The sequence below is a fragment of the Primulina eburnea genome, chromosome 15, assembly GCF_022965805.1.
Source record: "Primulina eburnea isolate SZY01 chromosome 15, ASM2296580v1, whole genome shotgun sequence".
Classification (NCBI taxonomy): Eukaryota; Viridiplantae; Streptophyta; class Magnoliopsida; order Lamiales; family Gesneriaceae; genus Primulina; species Primulina eburnea.
This window is the reverse complement of record NC_133115.1, coordinates 31,646,234-31,673,390: the sequence shown is the minus strand read 5'-3', so window position 1 is coordinate 31,673,390 and position 27,157 is coordinate 31,646,234. Positions and strand designations below refer to the sequence as shown.

Genomic DNA, 27,157 nt, shown 5'->3' with positions numbered 1-27,157 from the left:
ATCATACGTGCATTGGGTAACTATCCGAGCTAATGTATTAGCATGTAAATTATTTTAGTCAGATAAATTATATACACTGAACAAACTCTGTGTAAGAGACTCGTTCAAAAAAACTTTGATAAGAAGAATCGAACATACAATCACTGCCCAAATTATATTCTATCAACTCGAATACTCGTAACCAGGACTAGGATGCTGACATTATTATGTGGGTATGCTGTCATCTTTACAAGTACCTGTATATAGTGGAATAATAATGACGTGTTACGAACATGATGGTGTATACAATACACAGTCTACATGTTTAGGAGACCGACTAAAACATGTGTTTTGTTAAGCAAAATTCACGATTGGAAAGGAGATGAATAGAAAGGCAGGTGGCTTTATCGCATGTTTGCTTCACGCAAGCACCTAATGGGGTTTGCTTCATCGCGTGGCTTCAAAGTCTTCACTTAGTGTTTAAAATCCCCCCTTCCCATATACAGCATATACCACCAAACCCTAATTAAATTCAACAAAATTCAATTTATATACACTCCCAAAATATTGATCCCGTCTCTTTCTTGATCTGTTCTTCTCAAAAAATCAAGTGCCCTTTTCAAGAAAACCCTAAACATGTTATTATTAAATTAAATTGCTTCAACTTCTTTCATTGAGTTGGTGCTTGGGATCAAACAATCTTGCAAGATGAGTACAGCAAATGTTCCTGGCAGTAGCACAGAAGCAGGGGGTGGAGGAAGCGGTGGAGGAGGCGGAGCCGGAGCCGGAGGCGGCGGAGGGCCTTGTGGAGCATGCAAGTTCTTGAGGAGGAAGTGCGTGGCAGGGTGCATATTTGCGCCATATTTCGACTCGGAGCAAGGCGCAGCTCATTTCGCGGCGGTTCACAAGGTGTTCGGCGCCAGTAATGTGTCTAAGCTACTGCTTCACATCCCGGTACACAAGCGGCTCGACTCGGTTGTTACCATTTGTTACGAGGCTCAATCCCGGCTCCGGGACCCTGTTTATGGCTGTGTTGCTCATATCTTTGCTCTTCAGCAACAGGTAATTCACTACAGATCGATTAAATCATCAAAAGATTCATCTTCATGCATCGGCTAGTGATTTTCGAAAAAAATTGAACTATTGATCTCCAAACATCTGCATAATCAACCTCGCTGTAGCTTGATTAAAATGACACTCAAGTTTTTCGATAGTACTAAGAAGATTGATGATGGGTTTGGTGAGTATCATGAATAATTAATAGCATTGGTCGTGGTTGGTTTATTCTTAAAGATCTGTCTCATCGGAGTTGGTGAACTAATGACAACCCTTGAGTGTCTCTTCTTCCGTTTCATGTCTTCTAAAGTTCTATTTCATCACCCTTAAAAATCGTATTTACTCAAAATATTTGCAATCCGAATCTTGTGCTACTATTTGACAGGTTATGAACACAGTGAGTAAAGTTTTCTGAATCTGCATCCGGAAAAAAAAATATAATATTGTGATAAAAATTTTGAGGGTATATATACATGGTTTCTTGGATAAGATCGAGTATTGATTCTTAAATGAATTGTTAACTTCGTTAATCACCGAATCTAGTCTCGATTTTTTTTCTTGCAAACAACATTGGAAACTCAGAAATTGGGATTGAGTTTGATTATTGAGTTGTCATTGAGTAAGTACTAAGTTTTGAGTTTGCTGCATCTTCAAATTTCTTATACCACCTAGCTAGAGTATTTTTCAAATTTAAATATGTCGTTTTAAATCTATTCTAATTATTCTCATATTTCACTTACAATATTAATATCCTCTTATAATTCAGTAGATATATATTTCGAAATTGTTACGTATAATAATTCACGAAACAAAGAAAAAATTATAGGGTGCAATTTTTTTTCACAAACTTTAAATTCAAATTAACATAAAATTTGTACCACAATTTTTCTTTGTACGTACGCACATTTTACTTTAGAAGATGTTAGAATATATATATATATATATATATATATATATATATATATATATATATATATATATATATATATATATATATATATATATATATAGGATTTGTGGTATTGTGGACCATGATGTGGTGCATGGGGGGAACAGTTGTGTGCTTTGCTGAAATCAAGAAACCTGATTCTGGTCGATGAACTTATAATGTGGTAGGCGTCTGTAACTCTTTGTGCGTGTGTACATATATAATTATATTAAGAATATTATATTTGCTGTTATTAAGGAATTGGTCGGGCGTTTTTGTGTAACGCTTAGGGCAGAGCTGGGGTCCTTTGTCCAAATATTGCAGCTTTTTGGGTATTGCTGTCATTTACTTAAGTGTGAAAATTCATAATTTTATTAATCGTCTTGATCAAAAGAGATTCATGCGTGAGAATCAACAAAATATTAATCACATGAACACAGGTTAACAAAACTTAAGTAGAAAATCTTTCTTAATCCAATACATGCCACTCGCATTTGGTCGAAGTTGTATTTCAAAAAATGACATATATCTAATGTTCGAGACCTTCGAATCCTAAATATTTTTTTTTTAAAAAAAAATACTGATTTAATTTACTCTTCTTTTGATGACTGATCTGGTGTAAACTTATTAATGTTTTCAAATTTTCTAATTTTGGATGAGACGAGTTACCCCTGCTCGTTATAGTTTAGAATTGACTTTTTTTTTTCAAATCGGGTTTTACTTTATTCGAGTATATACGTTAGAATATATTAATTTATCAGTACTGGAACATTGTTTTAAATCATCTTCACGTACGGTAGCTGTTCGGTTGCTTTAAACAGAAGCGACGCATGTCTCCGTAGAAATGGTCTCGTCACTTTAATTTGCTTGTTTTCACGTGCAATTGTCTAAAATTTTGACTATATTTTATGTATGTTATCCGAGCAGTCACATGATATATAATTATCGTATTTTTTTTCTCGATCATATTCAAATAAATTTTGATTGTTTCTAACATTTACAGGTGGTGAACTTACAAGCGGAACTTTCCTACCTGCAAGCCCATCTAGCCACCCTCGAGCTCCCACCTCCACCACCAGCGCCGCAGCAGCCGCTGCCGCTTCTCATGCCTTCCGCCTTCTCTATATCGGACTTACCCACATCTTCAATAGCCCCTGTAACGTACGACTTATCCTCACTATTCGATCCAACGATACTGAACCCGTGGAACTCCCTCCAAGTACAGCAGCGGCAGCAGATCAACAACCCACGACAGTTTTCATCGGCCGCCGCTGGATCGTCTCCGGAGATACCATCATCTGACTCCGCCGCAGGAGACGGGGATCTTCAAGAACTAGCTCGGGAGCTCCTTAATAGACATGCAAATCAGACAGTAACTTGCAGAAACAATGCTTCAACTATGCCACCACAGCCCAGATAAAATTCATAAAAAAAAAAACTGACTCCAATAACAGATTATTAACGTATTAGCAGACCTTGATCTTCGAGAGAATTACTTCTTTTTGTGTCTCTTTCTGCATGCTGGGCAAAAAATTTCGTTGATCGATTTATGGACCTTAATTTCTGCTAGTACTAGTATATATGTATATTTTTCTTGTTTATTGAACTTTTTTGCCTGTCTAATGAGATTTTATGTAACCTCATTCTTTGATTTTCCCTGTCTTAATTAAAAGCAAAACTATGCATGAAACTATAATTTCCAAAAATTAAATATAATGTGGGCACCATACATTATTAAATCGTTCAAAAAAATTATATTGAAAATGAAGGTGTAACAAATTTTAAATTGTACGTACATATATGAGTATGTCTCTTGTGAGACTGTCTAATTAATCTTTATCTGTGAGACACGTCAACCCTACCGATATTCACAATAAAAAGTAATAATCTTAGCATAAAAAATGATATTTTTCATGGATGACCCAAATAAGATATCCGGCTCACAAAATACGATCCGTGAGACCGTCTCACATAAGTTTTTGCCTACGTATATTTACAAAATCTGCCGGTCGATCAAAGTGATTATTGAGCTCGTGTTTCACTTACAGTTCCATTTAAAATTTCGATATATTATTTATAGGCATCTTATACTATATATAAAGAATATGGTCTCTTGGTGTGACTAATTTATGATAATTCTAATGTTCCCCTTGTGAATTGTTAAATCTCTCGTCAATTTTTATAATTATCACGCTGGTCAAATTCTAGTATTCTACAATATATAATGTTGATAATATCATGTACATAACAAATTATAAAACTCCACGAACTAATTACAAAATTTGATGAAACTAACAATAAATACTTATAAGAACGACTAAATAAGAACACAACGTGTACATCGACGCTAATTGTTTATTAAGTTTGCATGATCTTATATTAATTACTATATTATTATTTCAAAGTAAACGGGCCATTTACAATTCATGTGGAATATGAGCCAAACGCTATGAACCATATATAATTTTAAAACATAGGTCTGTAAACACAAGTGGACTGGATTTTTTTTTCTTTTTTTGATGAACTGGACTGGATTTGAGTCCATAAATCTGTGTAAGATGTTCACTGCGGCTCGGCTTCGAATTTTCCCCTTCTTGGATTCACATTCTCTTGAAATTATTTAGTTTCATTTTTCAATTATAATTTGGAATTTATATGTATCCACTTTGATTTTCAACATCTTTACACAAATAATTACTTATTGTTTCGGGTTGGGTAAAGTCAAAATAGATTATTGTTTGTTCGACTGTAATTTTTTTTATATTTTATGAATGTGTGTGTGTGTTATCAAGTTAAACTTTATTTTACTAAACTATTTTTAATTCGACTATTTTAAGATTTCCATCATTTTCTGACCCCGATAAGTAAATATTTTAAATGGTATAAAGATTAATTTATAAAATTTGGAAAATTTTTAGGGTTTTGAGAATGAGCTATTAAAAAGTTATAATTTGTTAGTGGTTTTATTAGTACAAATGTAGTATAAATGATGAATAGATCTCTTGTTAGACGACGTCCGGTTTCACGAATCTTTATCTTTGAGATGAGTCAACAATATTGATATTCACAATAAAGAGTAATACTCTTAGCATAAAAAGTAATATTTTCCACAGATGAGCCAAATAAAAGATCTGTCTCACAAAATATGATCCGTGAGACCATCTCACATAAGTTTTTACCATAAATGACTAGATCTGGTCTATCACAACATTAATGTTGGAAAAAGATTTGGAATTTAAAAGCATTATTCACTTTTCAAAGTGACATAATTATGAAATAATAAATTCTTGATCCTGCATAAGTTTCCGAATTGTACAAATAGGTCGGATCCTTCCAACCGATTTTAGATATTTGAATTGCAGAATGATTATATTATCATCGATTATAAATTTTGATAAAGTAACTAGTATTTGATCCTACATCAACGACTAAGCATTTTTAACTCAAGGATGTGCGCAAAACAGCTAGATATCTGTCATTAATCAATTGAGAGAGAAAGCGTTGACAAATTTCACCATTACCTTCTGGGGAGATAAAGAGCCAAAGGCCTAATCACGAACGAATGAAAAGAGAACACTCCACAATAAGAACCAACTTTGGTTATTTTTATAATTAAATTTGCTCTATATATATGTAATTTAAAATTATATATAGGCGTCAAATTATTTTTTGTATCTATTTAATTAAGTTATAATCTAGCAGGTGGAGAGAGATGACTAAAATTATTCCAAATCCATCACTATCCATCACGTGTTGACCTATATTCTGGTCGGCCCTTGTTTTGCCATTACACATGAAAACTGTATTTAATTAATCCCAAGTTGTAACCCTTAGGGATTGGTCTTCAACCAAAGGGTTAAGTACGTGGGAAGCAACAAATTTCAAGCCACTTCGAACCAAATGCACGAGACTTCCAAGAAAGTTGCGACGTGCTTGGCCTTCTATATTATTCTACCAACTACTCTACTTATAATTATAAACATTGTTGTTATATACACCGGACATTCGCAAAGCATCTATTTTTATGATCTCTTCTCGATTTTATTTTATTTTTGTATCTAAAACCATTAATTAATATGAGCGATTGGTTGAAGTTAGCTCGGCGATTCGAGGTTTTCGAGTTATCGGTTGAGGTGATCGGGTTCGAGCACAAATTATAAGTCAAAATTTGATCCTTTTATCTTTAAGTATTTGAGTTGATGTATCTTGACTGAGAAAAATCTACTCCTAAGATATTTAATCTTGAATATTTGAGTTGATAATAAGTTTAAGAAAAATATTGTTGGAATTCTGTGTGAAATATATGAGAAAAATCATGAGTTAATAAGATGGAAAAATATATCTATTGATAAGAGGTTTTTGGGCGTAAAATCCAAAAGTACATTCATGATGGTTTATGTCCAAAGTAGACAATATCATATCATTGTGGAGATACGTAGATTTTATTGCACAACAAGTGGCACCTTATGTGGAGATACGTAGATTTTATTGCACAACAAGTTGGCGCCTTAGAAAAATCTGTCGAAAAAGATTAACAGAACGTATCTTCCAGTGGCCAACTGCTCAAGAATCGCCGGTTGAACAGGGTGATGGGTTATGGGTACAAAATGTGGGAAGACTTGGAAATAAACACGCTGAAAATTCAGATGTCGACAATAATATTAAATGAGGGGTCATCAATGTTGGTATATTTGAATTGAATTGGTAAAAGAAACGTGGGCTGTTTGATTGTTTGAATAATTCAGAAGACGGCATACGCGTATAAAACGCGTCTTCACACGATCAAGGGGCTCTATAAATAGAGCTCCCCCCTTCATTCTGAAATCATCTCTTTTTCGAGTTTTCTCTCATTCTATAGCATTTGAAATTAGTTCTATAATATTTGTGAGGTGTTTTATTCTCCTGTATTAAGAGAGTGTGTGTTCTCTTTAGAAACACAGTGAGTGAGTTGTACACCACAAAATATTATAGTGGAATTCTTTTCATCTTACCCGTGGCTTTTACCCTAATAATTTTTCGTGGTTTTCCACTTAAATCTCGGTGTCCAGTTTATTCTTTATTTTCGGGTTTTTATTATCTCAAATTTCGCACGTGGGACCAACAAGTGGTATCAAAGTCTTGGTTTAAAATTTCTTAAAATTCTGAGTATGCTCTGTGGTTGCAGCCTAGACTGATCTTCCACATCAGAAAAGATTTTTTGAGATTTTTTTATTTAAGACGAGATTATTTTGTCTGGTCTACCTAAAATTGTTGTAGACATAATGACGGGAAGGTACGAGATAGCAAAGTTCAATGGAAGCAATTTTATGCTGTGGAAATAAAGATACAAGCAGTTTTAAGAAAGGAGAATTGCTTGGCGGCTATTGAAGATAGACCGATGAAAATTACGGATGATGGAAAGTGGAATGAGATGAATGATAATGCTGTTGCCAATTTATATTTGGCTATAGCAGACGAAGTTTTGTCAAGTATCTCTGAGATAAAAACAGCCAAAGTTATTTGGGATACTCTGACAAAGATGTACGAGGTCAAGTCGCTACACAACATGATTTTCCTAAAGAGAAGGACTTTATACTCTTCGGATGGCGGAATCCTCATCGATGACCGACCATATCAATACGCTAAATACTCTATTTGGCCAACTCAATTCCATGGGGCATAAAATAGGGGAAAATGAACGTGCAGAGCTTCTACTTCAAAGTCTACCAGATTCATATGATCAACTTATCATCAACATAACCAACGATATTTTAATGGGCTTTCTAAGATTCAACGATGTCTTAACTGCGGTTCTCGGAGAAGAAAGTCGGTGCAAGAATAAAGAAGATAGGTTGGTAACCTCGAAGCAGGCAGAGTCTTTACCGATGATAAGAGGAAGATTCATGGACCGTGACTCCAGTGGGAACCAAAGACAAGGTAGATCAAAGTCGAGAAGTAAGAAGAAAAATATATTTACTGCTTTAAATGTGATTGTAAAGGGCACTTCAAGAAAGAATGTACGAGTATCGATAAAAGTTCTCAAGGAAATGTGGCCAATACTTCAGGCAGTGGTGTAATATTATTCAGCGAAGCAGCAACTATTGCAGAAGGCAGACACAAATTTTGTGACACATGGATTATGGATTCATGAGCGACGTGGCACATGACGTCTCGAATAGAATGGTTTGATCATTATGAACCAGTCTCAGGAGAATCTGTATTCATGGGAAATGATCATGCCTTGGAAACCGCTGGGTCGAGACTATCAAAATTAAAATGTTTGATGGAACCGTTCGCACCATACAGGAGGTACGACATGTGAAGGGACTGACGAAGAATCTTTTGTCCTTGGGGTAATTGGATGACATCGGGTGTAAAACCCGTATCAAGAACGGGATCATGAAAATTATGAAGGGCGTGCTTGTGGTTATGATGGCAGAAAAGGTTGCGGCAAATCTGTATGTACTTTTGGGAGAAACACACAAAGAGGCAGAACTAGCTGTTGCATCAATTGGTTCGGCAGAAGAATTAACAGTGTTATGGCATAGAAAGCTCGGGCATATATCAGAACGGGGGTTGAAAATTCTCTCAGAATGGAAGCTGCTGCTTACAAAAGTGTCACTACCCTTTTGTGAGTATTGTGTTATCAGTAAACAACACAGATTAAAGTTTGGCATTTCTAATGCCAGGAGCAAAAGTATATTGGAGCTGATTCATTCGGATGTTTGGCAAGCACCGGTTGTATCCCTAGGAGGAGCGAGATACTTTGTCTCGTTCATTGATGATTTCTCTAGGAGATGTTGGGTGTATCCAATCAAGAAGAAATCAGATGTTTTCTAAGTCTTCAAAGGTTTCAAAGCGCGGGTTGAACTTGATTCAAAAAGAAAATCAAGTGTTTGAGGACTGACAATGGAGGAGAATACACCAGTGAAGAATTTGATGCATATTGTCAACATGAGGGCATCAAAAGACTATTCACGACGGCTTACACACTTAACATTCTGACGGAGCGGATGAATAGAATCTTGTTGGACAGAACAAGAGCTATGTTGAGGACTGCAGGTCTAGAAAAGTCATTTTGGGCGGAAGCAGTCAAAACCGCTTGTTATATTATCAATCGTTCTCCTTCAGTGGCGATTGATCTGAAGACTCCGATGGAGATGTGGATTGGGAACCGACATATTATTCTCATTTGTATACATTTGGAAGTCCTGGTGTACATTTTGTACAATGAGCGAGAAAGATCAAAGTTGGATTCGAAATCCAGAAAATGCATCTTCTTGGGTTATGCTGATGGAGTAAAGGGGTTTCGCTTGTGGGATCCTACTGTTCACAAACTTGTCATCAGCAGGGATGTTATCTTATAGTAAGATAAAGTAAAGGGAGACAAAGGTACACCGAATTCAGAAACTACTATTTTTCATGTGGAAAATAAGACGGACGAATGTCAAGTTTTTTGTGAAGCAGTACCAGAGCACGAATAACAAGAACATGTTGAGTCTGAAGTTTCTAATGTGAGGCAGTCAACTCGAGATAGAAGACCACCAGGTTGGCTTTCAGATTATGTCACTGAAAGCAACATTACATATTGTCTATTATCAGAGGATGGTGAGCCATCGAGTTTCCACGAGGCTACTCAAAGCTCGGATGTATCCTTATGGATGATAGCAATGCAAGAAGAATTAGAGGCATTAGACATGAATAAAACTTGGGATCTTGTTACACTACCACAAGGGAGGAAATCCATTGGAAACAGATGAGTTTATAAGATCAAGCGTGATGACAATAACCAAGTGGAGCGGTATCGTGCTAGCAAGGAGGCTATATGAATTAAAAGGTTATTCGAGGAGATCGGGCACAAACAAGAAAATGTTTCTTTGTTTTGTGACAGTCAGAGTGCCGTGCACATCGCAAGAAATCCAGCCTTTCATTCCAGGACGAAACACATTGGAGTTCAATTTCACTTTGTACGGAAATTAGTAGAAGAATGAAGCGTGGATATACAGAAGATCCATACAAAAGAAAACACAACTGATTTTCTGACCGAGCCAGTGAACACTGATAAGTTTGAGAGGTGTAGAACCTCAAGTGGTCTAGCAGAAACGTAAGCAACAGAGAATGGCAAGATTGAAATGATGTGTGGAAATATGTTTGATTATCAATCTAATATCCAAGTAGGAGAAATGTCGACAAGAATATTAAATGAGGGGTCATCAATGTTAGCATATTTGAATTGAATTGGTAAAAGAAACGTGGGATCTTTGATTGTTTGAATAATTCAGAAGATGGCAGACTCGTATAAAACGCGTCTTCACATTGTCAAGGGGCTCTATAAATATATATCCCCCTTCATTCGGAAATCATCCCTTCTTCGAGATTTCTCTCATTCTATAGCATTTGAGTTCTTAGTTTATAATATTTGTGAGGAGTTTTGTTCTCCTGTATTGAGGAGTGTGTGTTCTCTTTGGAAACACAGTGATTGAGTTGTACACCACAAAATATTATAGTGGAATTCTTTTCATCTTGCCCGTGGTTTTTATCCTGATAATTTTTAGGGGTTTTCCACGTAAATCTCGGTGTCCAGTTTATTCTTTATTTTCGGGTTTTTATTATCTCAAATTCCGCAAGTGGGACAAACATCAGAGACCTTCACGCAAGAAAAAGTTCAATCTCCAAAGGAAGAAAAGAGAGGACAGGAGAGTCGAAATCTTTCGAGTTGTACTTTTCTTTCTGTAAAAGCTTTATTTGGTTACTCTCCCGTGGAACGTAGGACAATCCGACCGAACAACGTAATTGCTTGTGTGCTCCTTACTTTCCAGTTTGCATTCTTCAATTTCTGTCAAAGCTCTATCAGTCATACAAGGATAATATCGTGAAAACCGAGTCATCTTGAACACGATCAAATTTCGTAACAAATATGATACAATAAGATTATTTAAGTTTTAGATACAATCAACCGATTTATGTGTTAGCCAAAATGGTAAAAGCTATAATAAGAAGATCACGAGTAAAAAACTGCGAACGAAAGCAGTTATAACAAAATGAGTATATTATTAAAAGTATGAATATTGTGTATGTAAGACTAACAAAAAATAGTAAACCAAAGCGAGGCATGTAACAAGCATATTTTCCTTAAAATATATTTGTCTCCTCGTGCTTCGAGTATTTAGCCAAACGACTGTTTCTCAGGATATAATGAGCATACCTATAACGATGTTGTACAAATCACCACACTAGAGAACGAGATAGTATCTGAACTTTATTAGCAGATCATGCAGAACCACAAACAGCTTGCGCAGGGTGTGAACAGGAGTAAGGAAGCAAGAACGAGGGAGAGTGCAGATGTTTTTTGTGTGTTTTCGAGGTTGACATATTCTCTATTTATACAATCTGATTGTATCAATACGAAAGACCAAAGGTTGTCATCAATAGACGGTCATACGAAGCATCAATAGCCAGGCAGATGAAGCACTACCAGCCAGGCATGTGGAAGGTCTCTTGCAAAGAAAAAAAAGGAAAATGTAGCATAGCCTAGCTAAGCGATTTTTGCCTTGATCGATCCGATATTTGACGCACTCAGGTCGTGCTCGTACATTTGTACACAAGTCTAGCCTTTTCGAGTTCAAATCGGGCTATTGATTTGCACCTCTTCTGCCGCCAAGCGAGAGAGAGCCTCTTGACCAATCATTTTTACACTTCCATAAAGTATAACACATTATAAACTCATCTATACCATTTTTATTTCGTGTGAGACAAATCCTCCATTCCCCAAATTTTCATTCACATAAATGAAAAACTCATTAACACAACAATTTAATATATACACACACGTACACATAGAATTTAGACTAGCTAGTGAGTGACTACTTATTTCGACTCATAAATTAAACCAAATATTGGATTTTCCAAATCAAGGGCTCCCGAGTGGAACATAGAAACCATGGTTCGCCGGAACGGATGCAACCTTGACAAGGTTCCGAGGTGTGTAGGTTGATGGCTTGTATCGGCGTTTCATATACCGAAAAACGGAGATTTAACGGCGGAACGGCACGGAACGGAAGAGATTTGTAGGTTGATGGCTTGTATATAAATGTTTGTTTTCATCAACTTATATTTCATTTCTCATTGTTGTTTTATTATCATATGATATGAGTAATTTAATAAGCTTAATATTAATTTCACTAGGAACATTGGAAAGCAAAGCACATCGGTTGATGTGAAATGGTGAATCTTGAGTCTTCTTCCCGCTGCATCCATCAATGAAAGACTAATAAAGAAGAGATTGCAAGTCAACTATTTCTATTGAGAAATTTTCATTACAAAGTGTGAAAAAACTAAGTTAATTATAAAATGTTTCTATTTTAATTGATGTTAAATAATTTGTAACATCACTTTATATAAATTTGATGATTATTATTAGTCCATCACTCTAAATTGATTCAAATTTGTGCGAACTTATATATATCCAATCGAAAATATTTTAAAGTTTTAATTAATTAAATACAAATAATTTTTAATAGTATATTTAATTTTTGATATGGTTGGGAATATTTTAAATATAATGACGATATAAATTGTGTTCAATAAATTGTTAATAAAATTTTAAAAATATTTTAATTTCTTATTTACATCAAATAATCTATTTAAATGATATTTATTTTAATTTTCATATTTCTAAATATTTTCCAAAATTTTTAATTTTTAAATATTTATAATATTTTTTTAAAATACCCGTTCCGCGACCGTTCCGCGAAATTTCATTGTAACTGAAACGGTAGCATCCGTTCCGATCTCCGCGACCGCGAACCATGATAGAAACACATTTGTGCGACAACCTTGTGGGTATAATTTCTAGTGAATTTGCGACAGATTCCGAGTACTGATGTTAAAGTAGGCATTGCCTTTGGAGTAAAATGGGCGCGCACTTGAGAAGTTTGAGTATTGACTGAACCGAAGGATAAAGACTTCAGGTGGCTATAAACTTGGAAGTTAGTTAGTGCTGGTAATAGCATCTAACTGATAATTATATAAATGCTCGAAAGCAATCTGAAAATGCAACTTGATTCTCCAGATTTCATAGTGGAAATATTCTTTTGGTTGGCTGTCGTGGATGTAGATTCCAAGTGAATCTAACCCGTAAATACTGTGTCATGCACCTTTCAATTTCATTCAATTGCTTGCTTACTCTCTGTGTGTACAATTTCCGCATTCATTCGAAAGAAGAGAGAAGAATCTTGTGCTGTGAATGTGTTCAAAGAATTCTGTATGAAGTGATTGAACTTGGAGAGTTTAGAGTGAATCTTGATCAATAATTCGCGACACTAATTAATTCATGAGTTGCACATCACATGAAAAGCAACAGTGTTGTTTTTAGTGGTCCACCATTGATTAGCTTAATAAATTGTTTTAATTACTAGCTAGGGAGGGATAGAGGTGATTTACAGATAAGCATTACAATTACGCTTGTCGCACAAGTTCCAAATTTCTATACTTAAATAATTTTAATGTTCTTTTCCTACAAATATTTTTATTCCTTGTCAAGTGGCCATACAATTTTCCATCGAGGCATGGATTTTCAAATCGGCATAAGCGAGTAGGACCCTTTTTTTTAATGACCCACATTATATATATATATATATATATATATATATATATATATATATATATATATATACGTGAAAGGGGAATGAAATTGTATATATATATATATATATATATATATATATATATACGTGAAAGGGGAATGAAATTGTGTGCTTCATATTGTGTTGTATGTTTTGTTACATAATATATAGGGTAAGTTTACCATTAGGTGGGCAACCATGGGCGTCGCTCATGTGATGGGTGAGATGGTAGCTGAAAAGAATATAATTTGTTTGATTCTATAAAAGGAATAAATTTTAGGACAAATGAAACTTATGTTTAATCAAGATACATGATTGGATAACATGATGAAAAAAGACGCTCCAGGAGAGCAATTACGGGAGCTGGTGATTTACTTCGAAGAAATCAAGTGCTCAAGTCAAGATGTATTGTTGTGTTGTCGTCGAGCGTTGAATACAAACAGACACAACACTTAATCAAGTGTTGATTAGAGTCTTGTTCATCAAACATAATTTCGGCTTCACAAACATTGCATCCATAGTTTTGTACACATTTTCATGATTAATTATGTCTTATTTTATTCATCAAAATTTAATTGCATGATTAATTATATTATTATATTGCATATTGTATTAAGATGTTACAACATTACACATAACACTCATATATGAATCACACAATGTCCATCTATTTAGTACTTTTTTGTGAAACTCTTTCGATAGCCTAGATAGATTTTTTTTACATTCGAGAGAAGATATACAAATTAACATCTTGATACCAAGAAAAATATTTGAGAGATGATCGATGTCATTTCACAAGAAATTCATATAAATATCTTTTCTTACAAAGCCAATAAAATCTCTAATAAAAAAATTTACTAACAAATCAAAATTATATATAATTTATTCTTAATTGACATTATTTCTATAAATCTTTGAGCAAGATTATCCGATATCTCCAAAAAAAAAATTAATCATGTTTCAAGTACAATCTACGTACGTACAAAAAATAAAAATAAAAAACAATTATGAGTAAAATGGCGTGACGATCAATATTCGTAATGGCTGGTGGGACGAAATCAGTGTTGACTAATAATCGATTTCAGAACCATCAAATTATCCATGCTTTTTTAAAAAAATTATATGGTCGCCACGTAACGAATAATATCTTTTTGTGCCCCATTATTCAAAATTTTGACCAATTGATGTGATTTGTCGATTACTTTGACAACTATATATAGAGCAAGTTTTGTTGCACAGGTGTGTAAATCATATTAACTTGAAAACTCGAATTAATTTTATAATAATTAGATGTGTAAATTATTTCTCAATTTTTCAAAATTTATTTAATCATTATTATTATTATTATTATTATTATTATTATTGTTATTATTTGGATATTAAGAACACAAATTCGAAGGAAAAAATATTTGGCGAATAGTCCAAGTAATACAGATGTACATTCAATTTCTGTCGACATCAATCAAATACACGTGTTAGTGCTTATTCAAATTAATTACTAATTAACTAGATTTTTTAATTTGAATTCGGTGGGAGTTGATCGATCGTATATATAAATAATCATGTAATGCTAACGCTGGTCACTGTTATAGAAATATAACTTTTATTTGTAAGAGAATTAATTGATTATGTAATATAAAATATTGATCGAACATCTATTATTTTACAAAGAATTATAATTTTAAATAATAGATTATTAAAAAAATTGGTTCTTGTCTCAAAACCTTATTTTAAAATGAGTAAGTCTCTTGTGAGACGGTCTCACGAATCTTTATCTGTGAGACGGGTCAACTCTACCGATATTCACAGTAAAAAATAATAATCTTAGTATAAAAAGTAATATTTTTTCATTAATGACCCAAATAAGATATTTGTCTCACAAATACAACTCATAAAACCGTCTCACACAAGTTTTTACCATTTAAATTTAGTTTTGATATCATTCCAGTTATAAATCAGGTCTAAATCATAGGATAATGTAGATTTTCATATATTAATTAGTTTCTCCTATTTATTATGGTCAACAGTGGAAAAAAAAAAGAAAAAAAATATTAGCAGAAAAGACAAAATAGATAGCAATAATTAGTGGTGAGTGGTGCCGGGGAAGTAGCTAGAGATTTTAATAGATCGCCCTCCAGACACGGGATGAACCCCACTGCTTCCATTGTTTTGTGCGACCCCATTTGCAAAAAAATCCCTTATTTTTTGTTCTCCAAAAAAATAATTTAAATCCCTTATTTCTAGTGGTATATCAAGAAATATTATATATATATATATATATATATATATATATATATATATATATAATAAAGATTATTACATTTATATAATATTTATTTAAGATAATTTAAAATAATAAAATTGGAATTAGAAATATTCTTCTTCCATCTTTCTTTTCTTTTTGTCTCTTTGGGCAACAAAACGACATGTCTTCTTTATTATGATGCCACAAAAAATAAAGGGAAGGAATATCAACAGTTAGTTTGCTGCATTATTCAGCCTATGTTTGGAATTGGGGTTTGTTTAAAGGTTTGAGTAGTTGTCATCTCTTGTCTCATCTTGACTTTTGATTCAAAATCTCTTCCCCACCATTAGTTGATTTTGATCTGTTTTTAGTTTAATGTTTGGACTGCAACTTCACCAAATTCAAACAACTTGAACATTTTATATATGTGTGTGTGTGTGTGCACGCGCGCTAAATGACGTTTTATATATATATTAACTCCATATATTTCAATATCAACTTAGTTACATATTCACGGGTGTTGGTTAAGGTTCTAATGCGATGTTCGAGTTTTCGTAGGAATAAAATGAAGCAAGAACTTTATGTGAAGTATATTCAGGTATAGCTCAACCAAGTTCGATAAATGAAATTTGATGGTGTTTTGCAAATGAAATGCTGTGAGAGCCGAGTTTGTGAAGGGTGCATGGTGATTTATTCGTTTGCGTCTAATTAATTAGGTTAAGATAGACTGACTAACCCATGCAATTGTTTTGTAGTTGAAATAATTATTTTATTGCAAAATTAATGCATGATTTACTTCTTGAATTAAATTACTTAATAAATTCTCAAATAAGCAAGCCTCGAATTTGTGTAATTTGGGAGATTTCGTTGACTCTTTTTTTTGAGTGTTCATAGCTCGATAGGTAGGTTGCGCAGCCAATGGGTTTGGGTTACCCGTCCTATGGATATATTTATGGCACCGCCTTTGGCTGAATAGTTTAGTAGTAATTATTTAATATGATTATTTAAAAGGAGCATGATCGCGGTTTGATGGACTGGTTTTAGATATATTCTTTTTGATTTTAAAATTTTATAGCAAGGTTTGGATTTAACAACTTTATTTTATTTTAAAACGATAAAAACTCGCATTCGTGCAATATGCATTAGGCAAACCATCGGGCTAATGTATATAGTAGTCTGTAAATCATGATTATTAGATAAACTGTACTGGACAAACCATGTGTTACATGGTTGCCCGAGATAGTATTGATAGGGAAAATCAAACTCATGATTATTGGTCAAACGTTTACCTTCTACACCTATTTAGACATCTCATTCCGGGTTGAACTACTTAGTTTTATTAAATCAATGTAAATAGTGAAATCTATATATCGATTAATATCAACATTAAAGTAATTCCACCCTAAAACAATGAATTTTAATCCACGTTTTGGGGTAAGCTTAATCTTGATTCCAATGTTAAATAAATTACAATATTTTTAACAACAAAAAAATATAATCAGGATCTTTAATAACATATATTGGCGTTCGTTTTTAATTTTGCATAATTTTACTAAGAAAATAGGTGTCATTATTAATTTGTTTAGTGTCGATTAGAGAATCCTTTAGTTTTCTCATCTGAACTATTTTCTTAATAGGAAATAGAATATAGAACATAATTACGCGCGACTTAACTTGAAATTATTTCTACAGAAAATAAATTTGCATAATTGTAACTGAAAATGTCTAAAATTAAAAAGTCTGTAAATTAACAACTTCCACTAAAACTGAGTTTCCTCAATTGACATAACAGTCATATGAGCAGTGTGCTCATGAAACTGTTTGAGTGGTAGTCCCTTAGTAAGCAGATACACAACTATGAAGTTTGTATCGACATACTTAATAGATAATTTGCCACTCTGAATTATTTCTTTTAACAACTATGAACTTGATGTCAATATATTTTGATTTCATCGAGCTCCTACTCTTATTGGAATACATAACTACTGATCTATTGCCACAATGTATTCTTGGTGGCCTTTCAATGCTCTCAACAATATGAAGTCTCGTGACAAAAATTTTTAACCATATTCCATGATTGGATGCCTCATTATATACTACAAGCTCAACAGCCATGGTGGAAGATGCTATAAGAGACCTTTTAGCACTCCCTTATGTTGCACTTACCCCTGTACTTAATTGAAACGAGCCTTGCCAAAAGTGTACTTATTAACCTCTTTTCGAGGTCCTGAAGGAAAGCTTTAGCCGTAACAATGTCACTAGATATTGTGCCCCTGAATGTTTATGGAATGACCATCTTCATAATCATCATACACATGCGATTCGAAATTTCTCATCTTTCAAACTTCATGTTTTCATCAGAAGTACTCTTATCCATAATAGCCGAATGAGATTCAACCCTTATCACGATGTTTAAATCCATGACTCAGATGACTATTAATAAATTCTCATATCATGATTTAAAATTCGAGTCATTTAACGTATAAATATAATTTATGCTGGAATGAATATTTGCACAAGTCAAATCTAAATAGAGAATATCGTGCCCCAGTGCGCCTCCTATTGTCCAAAATGCCCTGGGCACATGGGAGCACCCCAAATTCGCGCCCTAGGTCGATTTTGGCGAAAATGTTTAACCCAAAACTGAAACTTTAAAATATTTGTTTTCAACAAAAAATTTTCTAGATCTGAAGCCATATCAAAAAAAATTCAAACAAAATTTTCTTTTTCCAGAGCTGGAATCAAATAATATCTAAAAATTTAAACAGATATCAATGATTCAAGCATGAGTGGATCTGTTACAATTTATTGGAAAAAAATCCATAAACCACACAACCCATCATGCTAAATCATTAATAATTTGACTGAAAACTTAAGCAGAAACGTATCTGAAACCATAATTTTTAATTCTTTAGAACATTTGTTGATCTTTCAGATCTACCCGCTTTTTTCTTTAGAAAATCCTTTAGTTTTTCTTCTGAATTATTTTCTTAATGGGGAAGATAACAGGGAACATGTTTTCACGCGATCTGGATTTCTGGGGACCATGACCGATATCTATATAATATCTATAATTATCTTCAAATATTTTTGTTTTACCCCCATTATAAAAATATATTTTACACTTATGTCTCTACATATTAAATACTCTTAACATATTAGATACGTTAAATCTCAATAACCAAAACTTTAATCGATCACTTTAATTTTGGGTTTAACTAAATAAACGATCTATAACACATAATTATTCACGGCAAAAACTTGTGTGAGACGATCTCACGGGTCGTATTTGTGAGACAGATATCTTATTTGGGTCATCCATGAAAAAGTATTACTTTTTATGCTAAGAGTATTACTTTTTATTATGAATATGAGTATGGTTAACCCGTCTCACAGATTAAAATCCGTGAGACGGTATCACATGAGACCCACTCATTATTCACATATAAGTCTATATAAATAAAATTGATCCAACATAGTGTATTTTAAAGATTAAAAGTAGTTACCATAAGGTTTTTCGTTTAGTAATATAGAATAAATAGTATAGATATTAATCAATCAATAAAAATAACCATTATTCTAAAATCGATCATTTCAACTATGAAATATATTTTTCGATTATAACAAAATATAAGACTAGGGATGTAAAATGAATCATTCGAAATTTGGATTTTTATATTACAGTTGAAGAGAAAATTGTTATAATTGGATCTCGATCTCGAGACGCGTCAAATTAGCTAGAAATTGTATTGGAAGTTATATGTCAATACATTTGTATCCAGTGTGTGAGAACTTGTCTCTTGAATTACCAAATTTAACCTCCACCTTATCCCAAAGGCCAAAACCCCACGTATCTATCCAATCCTCTCTAATTCTATTGACCAAACCCTAATTAACCCAAACATTATCATCCTAAACTTAAAAACATAAACTTTTATTCCCCAACATCAACCTCTCTCTTATATCGTTTTTTCCCCCAACACCAACTACAAAATACTTTAGAAAACAAGTAAAGAATATCAGTTGGAAACCAAAAGAGAGAGATAATTTAGCTCAAATCTTGGCAGTCTCCACATATTTTATGTCCGTTGAATCAGATTTTATCTGTTGTGGCTTCTGATTCTTCAGCTCCATAAATCCTCTCTGGATTTCATCTATTTCAGCAAAGATTTGCATTGATTTTTAAGAAGGAAGTTGAATATAATTGCAAGGTTCGAAAGAAGTGATGGATCAGCTAACTCACGGTCGTCCCCGCCATTTACCGCCACCTTTCCACGGTGGAGATCTTCAGCTCCACCACCACCAATTCCTGCAGCATCAGCAGCAACGCCGGAGTCTCGAAGAAGAACAAAGCGGAAACGGTAACCCATTAAAGGGAGATCCAGATGAGAATTATGGTCTCGCCTCCACCAACACAGCCGATCAAGAAAAAGAGATGGGGTTACTGGGGAATGATCAAAACGAGGTAACAAGAAGACCACGGGGCCGCCCCGCCGGCTCAAAGAACAAGCCTAAGCCTCCTATTATAATCACTCGAGATAGCGCTAATGCGCTCAGATCTCATGTTATGGAAGTTGCGAATGGCTGTGATATTCAAGAAAGCATAACGATGTTCGCCACCAGGCGGCAGAGGGGCGTTTGCATTTTGAGCGGAAGCGGCACCGTGACGAATGTAACTCTCCGTCAGCCTTCCACGCCTGGCGCGGTTGTGACTTTACATGGAAGGTTTGAGATTCTCTCCCTTTCGGGATCGTTTCTTCCTCCTCCGGCTCCGCCAGTGGCGTCTGCGCTTACTATATATTTGGCCGGCGGTCAAGGACAAGTGGTTGGAGGAACGGTAGTTGGGCCTCTTCTGGCTTCCGGGCCGGTGATGATAATGGCTGCATCTTTTGGTAATGCAGCTTATGAGAGGCTGCCTTTGGAAGATGATGAGGAGGCGGTGGCGGGAGGAGGGCTGCTGGGATCGCCGCCGCCGGGGATTGCGGGACAGCAAATGATGAGTGATCCAAATGCGAATATGTTTCAAGGAATAACCCAAAATAATCTCATGAATCCATGCCAATTACCAGCTGAAGCTTACTGGGGAACAGGTCGTCCTCCATTTTAATATTTATAATTATAATCCAGAATCTTAAAATTATGACCTGATTTCACTTCTAGTTCTTGCAAATTATTTAGCTTTAATTATTCTTCTCTTTTTTTCCCCCCAAAAAACACTTCGTACTTTGATTTTTTCTTGACTTTGATGGAAGAGGGATGTACAAATTCATGAATTCTTTGTGGGTTTGATCATTTTATGAGAAAATTCTCCCCGTGTTCTAACCTCAACTCCTGCAATTTGTTGTTGCCTACTCTTGCTTCTTGTAACTTGTCTGACAAATGACAATCATTTCATCACTTTATGCAGAAGAAAATAGAGCTTTTTAGGTCGCTTTTTGTTGGTGGTTTGATTTTTTTCTCTTTCAAGTTTCCCATTTTAGCATACACCAAACTCGTACAATCTCAACCCTATCTAGAATAACTTCAATTTATAAGACATAGATAACTAAATATTTGTAAGACATAGATAACTAAATATTTTTGTGGGTGTTTATGATATATGAAAAAATAATTTAATCCCATCAAAATTATCATTGGGTGTATGATTAAAACATTCATAAGTTGTTTATATTTGTTTACCTTGCATTTTTAACGCTGAAAACTACACATGTCCGGATTTCCTCTTTTGATCGCTTAATCAAGTCCACATCAGAGACTTGGTTCCTCGTTTAGATCGCACTTGAGATCTAAATGATTATACTCGAGATTGGATAGCCGGAATTTCAGAAATCTGGCGAGTGGCGACGACACGCGTGGAGGGAAGATGGCTGAATTTTTTTTCTAAAATAATATAGTGGCTGAAAATTTGCTTGTCACAGAGAGAGATTTTTTGTATATTTTTCTTGTATGGTTATATTACATGTTAACATTTGATAACATATTAATAAAAATATACTAACTCTAATCCTAATCTTATTAAGATTTCTTTATTTTCATTCATTAAAATTCTCATGTAGTATAAATCATAAAAAGTCAACTCTTGATTTAGCATGATATATATTTATATCTCCATATATGTATATATAGGGATATAAACAATCCAAATTAAGCCAAAAAGTATCAAACTTGAGCTTGGTTTGTTTAATAAGAGATTCGAGTTCGGCTCGAGATCGATTTGAGCTTTTATCATCAGGCTCGAGCTCAAATTGTCTTGAAATCATTAATCTCGTGAAAAGCTCGAGCTCGGCTCGTTAAAAGCTCGTTTATTTGCGAATAACAAATTTTTCACTGATCCATTTTTGGCAGCTATCAGTTTTCTGAACTCCTTCACTAAAACAGGCAGCTCCACTCTCCACTCTCCACGCTTAATTTCCAATTAATCTAACTTTCACAACTTCCATTACATGGAATCCATTTATGAACTCCTTTATAAGCAATCTATTTAATCTTCATAAAAATATAGTCGTCAAATTCAACTCCTTGATTTTGATTGCCTCAACGAGAACACGGAATCCAATACTTGTGTAATCATCAATGATTCAGGAAAACAGCTAGTCTTGGGTTCACAACTTCACTGTGATTCAAAATAACATTTATTCTTATCTGGATTTACGCTAATTAGCTCCATTTTTGTCATCAATACATTGATCAAGAATGTCAGAACTCAAGTCCGATCGCACCCATCAGATCATGATAAGAGTGTCTAGTAGCATCGTCCCATAATCCCCTAGGTATCACTGATAGTGCCTGCTATAAGCTTAAGTTATTATTAGCGTACAATGAGGTCCCTTCAACTCCTATATCTCGATCAAAACTGCAAACATTGGTATATCGAGAGTTGTGAATTAATTCGATAATGATATGATATATTTTTGAGTAATAATGGTGATATATATTGGATGTGCATTAGAGAACCACCTTCCCTAAAGCACATATCTTACTATGGCTTGAGATTTCTTCCACTATCAACTCATCGGATTATATATGATATCTTGACTTGTAGGCAAACGATGAATCCCTGACTACAATGCATTGCCTCCTATGTATTTCGAAATTACACTCAACATCGTCACATGTTGACCCTCAATGGACTTAATAAACGGATCAAAGTTCATGTTAGTTCCAGAGCATCCGTTGTCTTACGTCAAAGAACTAATGGTGTACAACATATATTGCGGATTATTTCACTAAATAAGTAATAACCACTCGGAAAGTCCGATGGAGGGTTGTTCAGTGCATCATCACTCATCTATATGAGTAGATATCTTCACGCCCTTACTAATGAAATATGGGGTCTACATTACATTTGCTAGGCTTAAGCTCAAGCGACATATTATCCTCATTTTAGGTGGTTAATTCGACTAGGAAACTATTTAGAATATACAATACACTTACTAATGAGTTTCATGATATTAGTTTGCGAGGCAGACCTCATGATATTTATTGTATATTCAAGGACTTTATCTATATAGCTTGCATGAGTATACAGATAAAGTAATTTTTATAATTGGATAAAATCATAAAATATTATTAAAATAAAGATTGTCTTTACATAACAGTCAATAAAACTCAAGCTTCAAGTTGACTTGTTGGAAACCTATCCTAATACCAACAAAGAACAAATTTTTTTTCACAAAAAACACTAACTCGAATACTGGGCTGAAGGATCGCTCTAACATAAATATATCTTTACATTATTTGGTGGGCAGCTGGCGAGATTTTGACTAAATGCAAATGAGGTTTGGTTAATAATAATGTGAGAAAAAAATTGAGCAGTGAGGTATGGGGCACAAACTCGACATTGTGCCTTGATTTCTTGCATATAAGTTTGACTAAGTTCCACAGACAAGAAAATATGGTACTCTGTCAAACGTCCATTGGTGTAATTATATTACAGGTTAAATATAACTTTGGGTTAACAATCAATTGTGGTGTGGGAAAAATGTAAAATATTGTAATATGAGCTAGAGCACAGTAGCATGGGTCGGAGAACAGAAACAACAGCACTGAGGACCATTTTGGGCACCCTCGTTGTCCCTTCTATCGGATAATGCAGGGACAGAAACAACAATGTTGGGGCGCCCAAAATCGCACTACAGCTTATACCCAGAGTTTTCAAACAATTACCAAACCAACATTTTGAACGTTCTTGAAGTATTGTGTCTCTTGGTTGAATTTTTCAACCATAACTACATCTCTATCAGTTTTTCACAGAAAAATATCTGGTAAATGAATGCATCAATTCATTTAGGACCCATTAAATCACACATCGTAATAAACTAGGCCTTCTAATTCTTTAAGAGGTTTATCTAGTAAAATAAGAAATTAAAAAATTTCGTTGACATTGCGCATCTCCAAATAAATAAATTGAAGTTTCCAATTCTTCTTCACGACGAACACATTGAACTATCTATGTCCACGAAATCCCTCACAACACAAGCACAACGACACAATTATCAGGGACGTGCTCTACCACTGAGCTAATAGTCGTGCTCTTCTCATTAAGAGACACAACTTTCCATTGCAACTCTGCAAGATATATAAATATTATGTTGAAGGTATTGTTGTAAATTGGAGATAATTTGCACATAAAACTCATTAGCAGACTTTGAGAAGTGAGAGCAAATAAAATCTTTTACGGAAGTATTTTCAATACGCCTCAAACCCAAGTGTTTCATACCTCGTTTCATTTTCTATTCTCCTGTGAAAATTTGGAATGCTTTTGAGTACAAATACAAGACTTAAAAAGAAAGGTATTGAAAAATTCTTTATCTTGAATTTTCCATGACAAGTACAAAGTTTATTCTTGATCAAATGCATCAACTGCAACTCATTGTTACCAAGCTTTTTGAGTTTAAATTGATATTTCTGAATTATTTCAAGTGGGGAATGTTATTGCTAAATTACCCCAAAATTGGAATTGTTATAGAAAGAAATTTTTGCATAGAAAATGTTGTATAACTTTGCAGGAATTGCAAAAATATTTGAGAATTGAAGAGAAGACTCAATCTTGTGATCCTAAGGGAAATTTCCATGAATCTTCTAAATTTAATATTGCTTAAACAAATAAGTTCAAAAGGAACTTCAGGGTAAATAATGACAGGAAGTTCAAGAAGTTCGGAAATTGAAAAAATAAGTTCTTCGGAAAAAATTTCAATTGTAGGAAGAAAGATCATCGACAAAATAACTACAAGTACAATCAGGAAATAATTGTCAATAACCCCAATGTTGTTGAAAAACAACATGATGAGATTAGTGTTATGATTTCGGAAATGGAAATTCGCATGATTACCGAAGCCAACATGACAACAACTAGGGGTGTCAATCGGGTGAGTTGGGTCGGGTTTCGGGTCAACCCGCCAATTTTTTTTATTTTTTTTCAACCTAAATCCAACCCGAACCCGAAGCAATCCGAAAACCCCCAACCCGAACACGTACCCGTATAACCCGACTCAACCCGCCTAACTCGAATTTTATTTTATTTTTTAAATTTTTTAAAAAAATTAATGAAAAAAATTCAAAATAATAAATAATAATAACAATATTTTAATTTAAACATATAATAACAAAATTTCCGATTTAAATTTGAAAGTTTAATCGTAGAAATTTAAAATTATATTTACTAAATCAAATACAAATTTGTTAAAAAAATAAAAATATGCAAAATAAATATTAAATGATGAAAATTTATCATATAAATATACAATAAATTTTTTTCAAACATACCATATATAAAAATATAGGTAATATTTTCAAAAAAAAAAGTTCGGGGGTCAACCCGCGACCCAACCCGACCCAACCCGAAACCTTCCTAACATGGCACCAACCCGAATACACCCATCCCGGACCCGAAAACCCCAACCTGCACCTGATTTTTTTGTGTTGGGTCGTTCCGGGTTGACGGATCGTGTCGGATTTTGACACCCCTAACAACAACAAAGCCCAATGATTGGTGAATTGATTATAGTGATACCATTCATGTTTGCAACGACAAGAAATTATTCTCATAATATCAAATTGAAAAGCAAGAGCAAACAGTTCTAATTGGGAGTTATAATACCTCAATGGTTGCTGGAAAAGGAATTGTGCAGATTGACTTTTCATCTTGAAAGAAAATGACTTTAAACAATATGTCTATCATGTTCCTGAAATTAGAAAAAATCTAGTATCTGCTAGTCTTATGCGTAAACGTGGACTTATGATTGTACTTAGGCTATGTTTGGTTGGAAGGATAGGATAAACTAATGATTAGTATTTTAATGATAAAGAAAATGATTGTGGTAGGATTGTAATATATGGTGTAAAATAAGATTATGTTTGGTACGATTTTTAAGTGTAGGATAATTTTGAATTTTTTGATGAAAAGAAAAAATTGCCCTTTCCCTTTGCGGCGGCGACGACAGTGGCGGCGGCGGCCGGCCGACCGGAAACGGCTGACGGGGGCGGTGGCCCGAAACGGCCGGCCGGAAAAATATGTCGGCGCCGACGCCGGCGGTCGGTCGACGGTCGGCCGGTGGTCGGACGGCGGCGGTTGTGGCGGCGGCGGTCGGTGACGGGAAGTGGTGGTGAGTTTGAATATAAGAGAAGGGTAAAATTGGAAAAATATGAGGTATTAAGAGTGGGATAAATAATCCTAGGGGGTGAGGAGGTATTATTTTAACCTACCTAATATAACATAATCATTCATAGGAGGGATTGACTTGGTTTAATAAAAATCGAACCAAACGAGTGATTAGGTGGGTTTAAAAAAAATAAACCCACCTAATCAAGCAAACCAAACACTCCCTAAGGGAGTACATGTGTTGTATATAAGAATAGGACTTTTGAAAGAAATTGTTATATATGCGATTTGATGTATAAGTTAAGTGTTAATGATAATAAAGCTATGAATTTTGTTTATATCGTTGACTCTTTTGATGTTTGACATTCTCGTTTAGCATATTTAAAGACAAAACGTCTTTCAAGAGACATAGTCAAGGAAACATCTAGTTAATAAACTTATTTAAATCTAATAGTCCAATTATTTTTAATTGAATTTAATTAGATCAAAATGCATAAAATTTTTGTAATATTTCAGTTTTCACCTAAAACTGCACATTGAAACGAAATATTATTTCTAGTCAGTTTAAACATGTGTTGATGACGTCTTTGTTGCTATATTTATCCAATCATCTTTCGATTCGTGATTAATCAACAAACATGTAAATAGTTGATCAGGCTATTAACAAAAAATATTAAACCAACATCAATCAATATTTAAAATCAAGAAAAATAATATATTGAAAATAAATCAACGAACAAACAAAT

At 34.1% G+C, this 27,157-nt stretch overlaps 2 protein-coding genes across 2 annotated transcripts; both read left to right on the top strand.

Annotated features, from left to right (window-relative positions):
- Nucleotides 1-396: 396 nt before the first annotated feature.
- Nucleotides 397-3,594, top strand: LOC140814610 (LOB domain-containing protein 30-like). Its single transcript, XM_073173645.1, has 2 exons — nucleotides 397-1,041; nucleotides 2,967-3,594. Exons 1-2 carry the CDS (start codon nucleotides 688-690, stop codon nucleotides 3,381-3,383), a joined length of 771 nt encoding a protein of 256 aa, XP_073029746.1. The 5' UTR covers nucleotides 397-687; the 3' UTR covers nucleotides 3,384-3,594.
- Nucleotides 3,595-19,707: 16,113 nt separating this feature from the next.
- Nucleotides 19,708-21,812, top strand: LOC140815255 (AT-hook motif nuclear-localized protein 18-like). Its single transcript, XM_073174377.1, has one exon. It carries the CDS (start codon nucleotides 20,037-20,039, stop codon nucleotides 20,916-20,918), a length of 882 nt encoding a protein of 293 aa, XP_073030478.1. The 5' UTR covers nucleotides 19,708-20,036; the 3' UTR covers nucleotides 20,919-21,812.
- The last annotated feature ends 5,345 nt before the right edge of the window (nucleotides 21,813-27,157 follow it).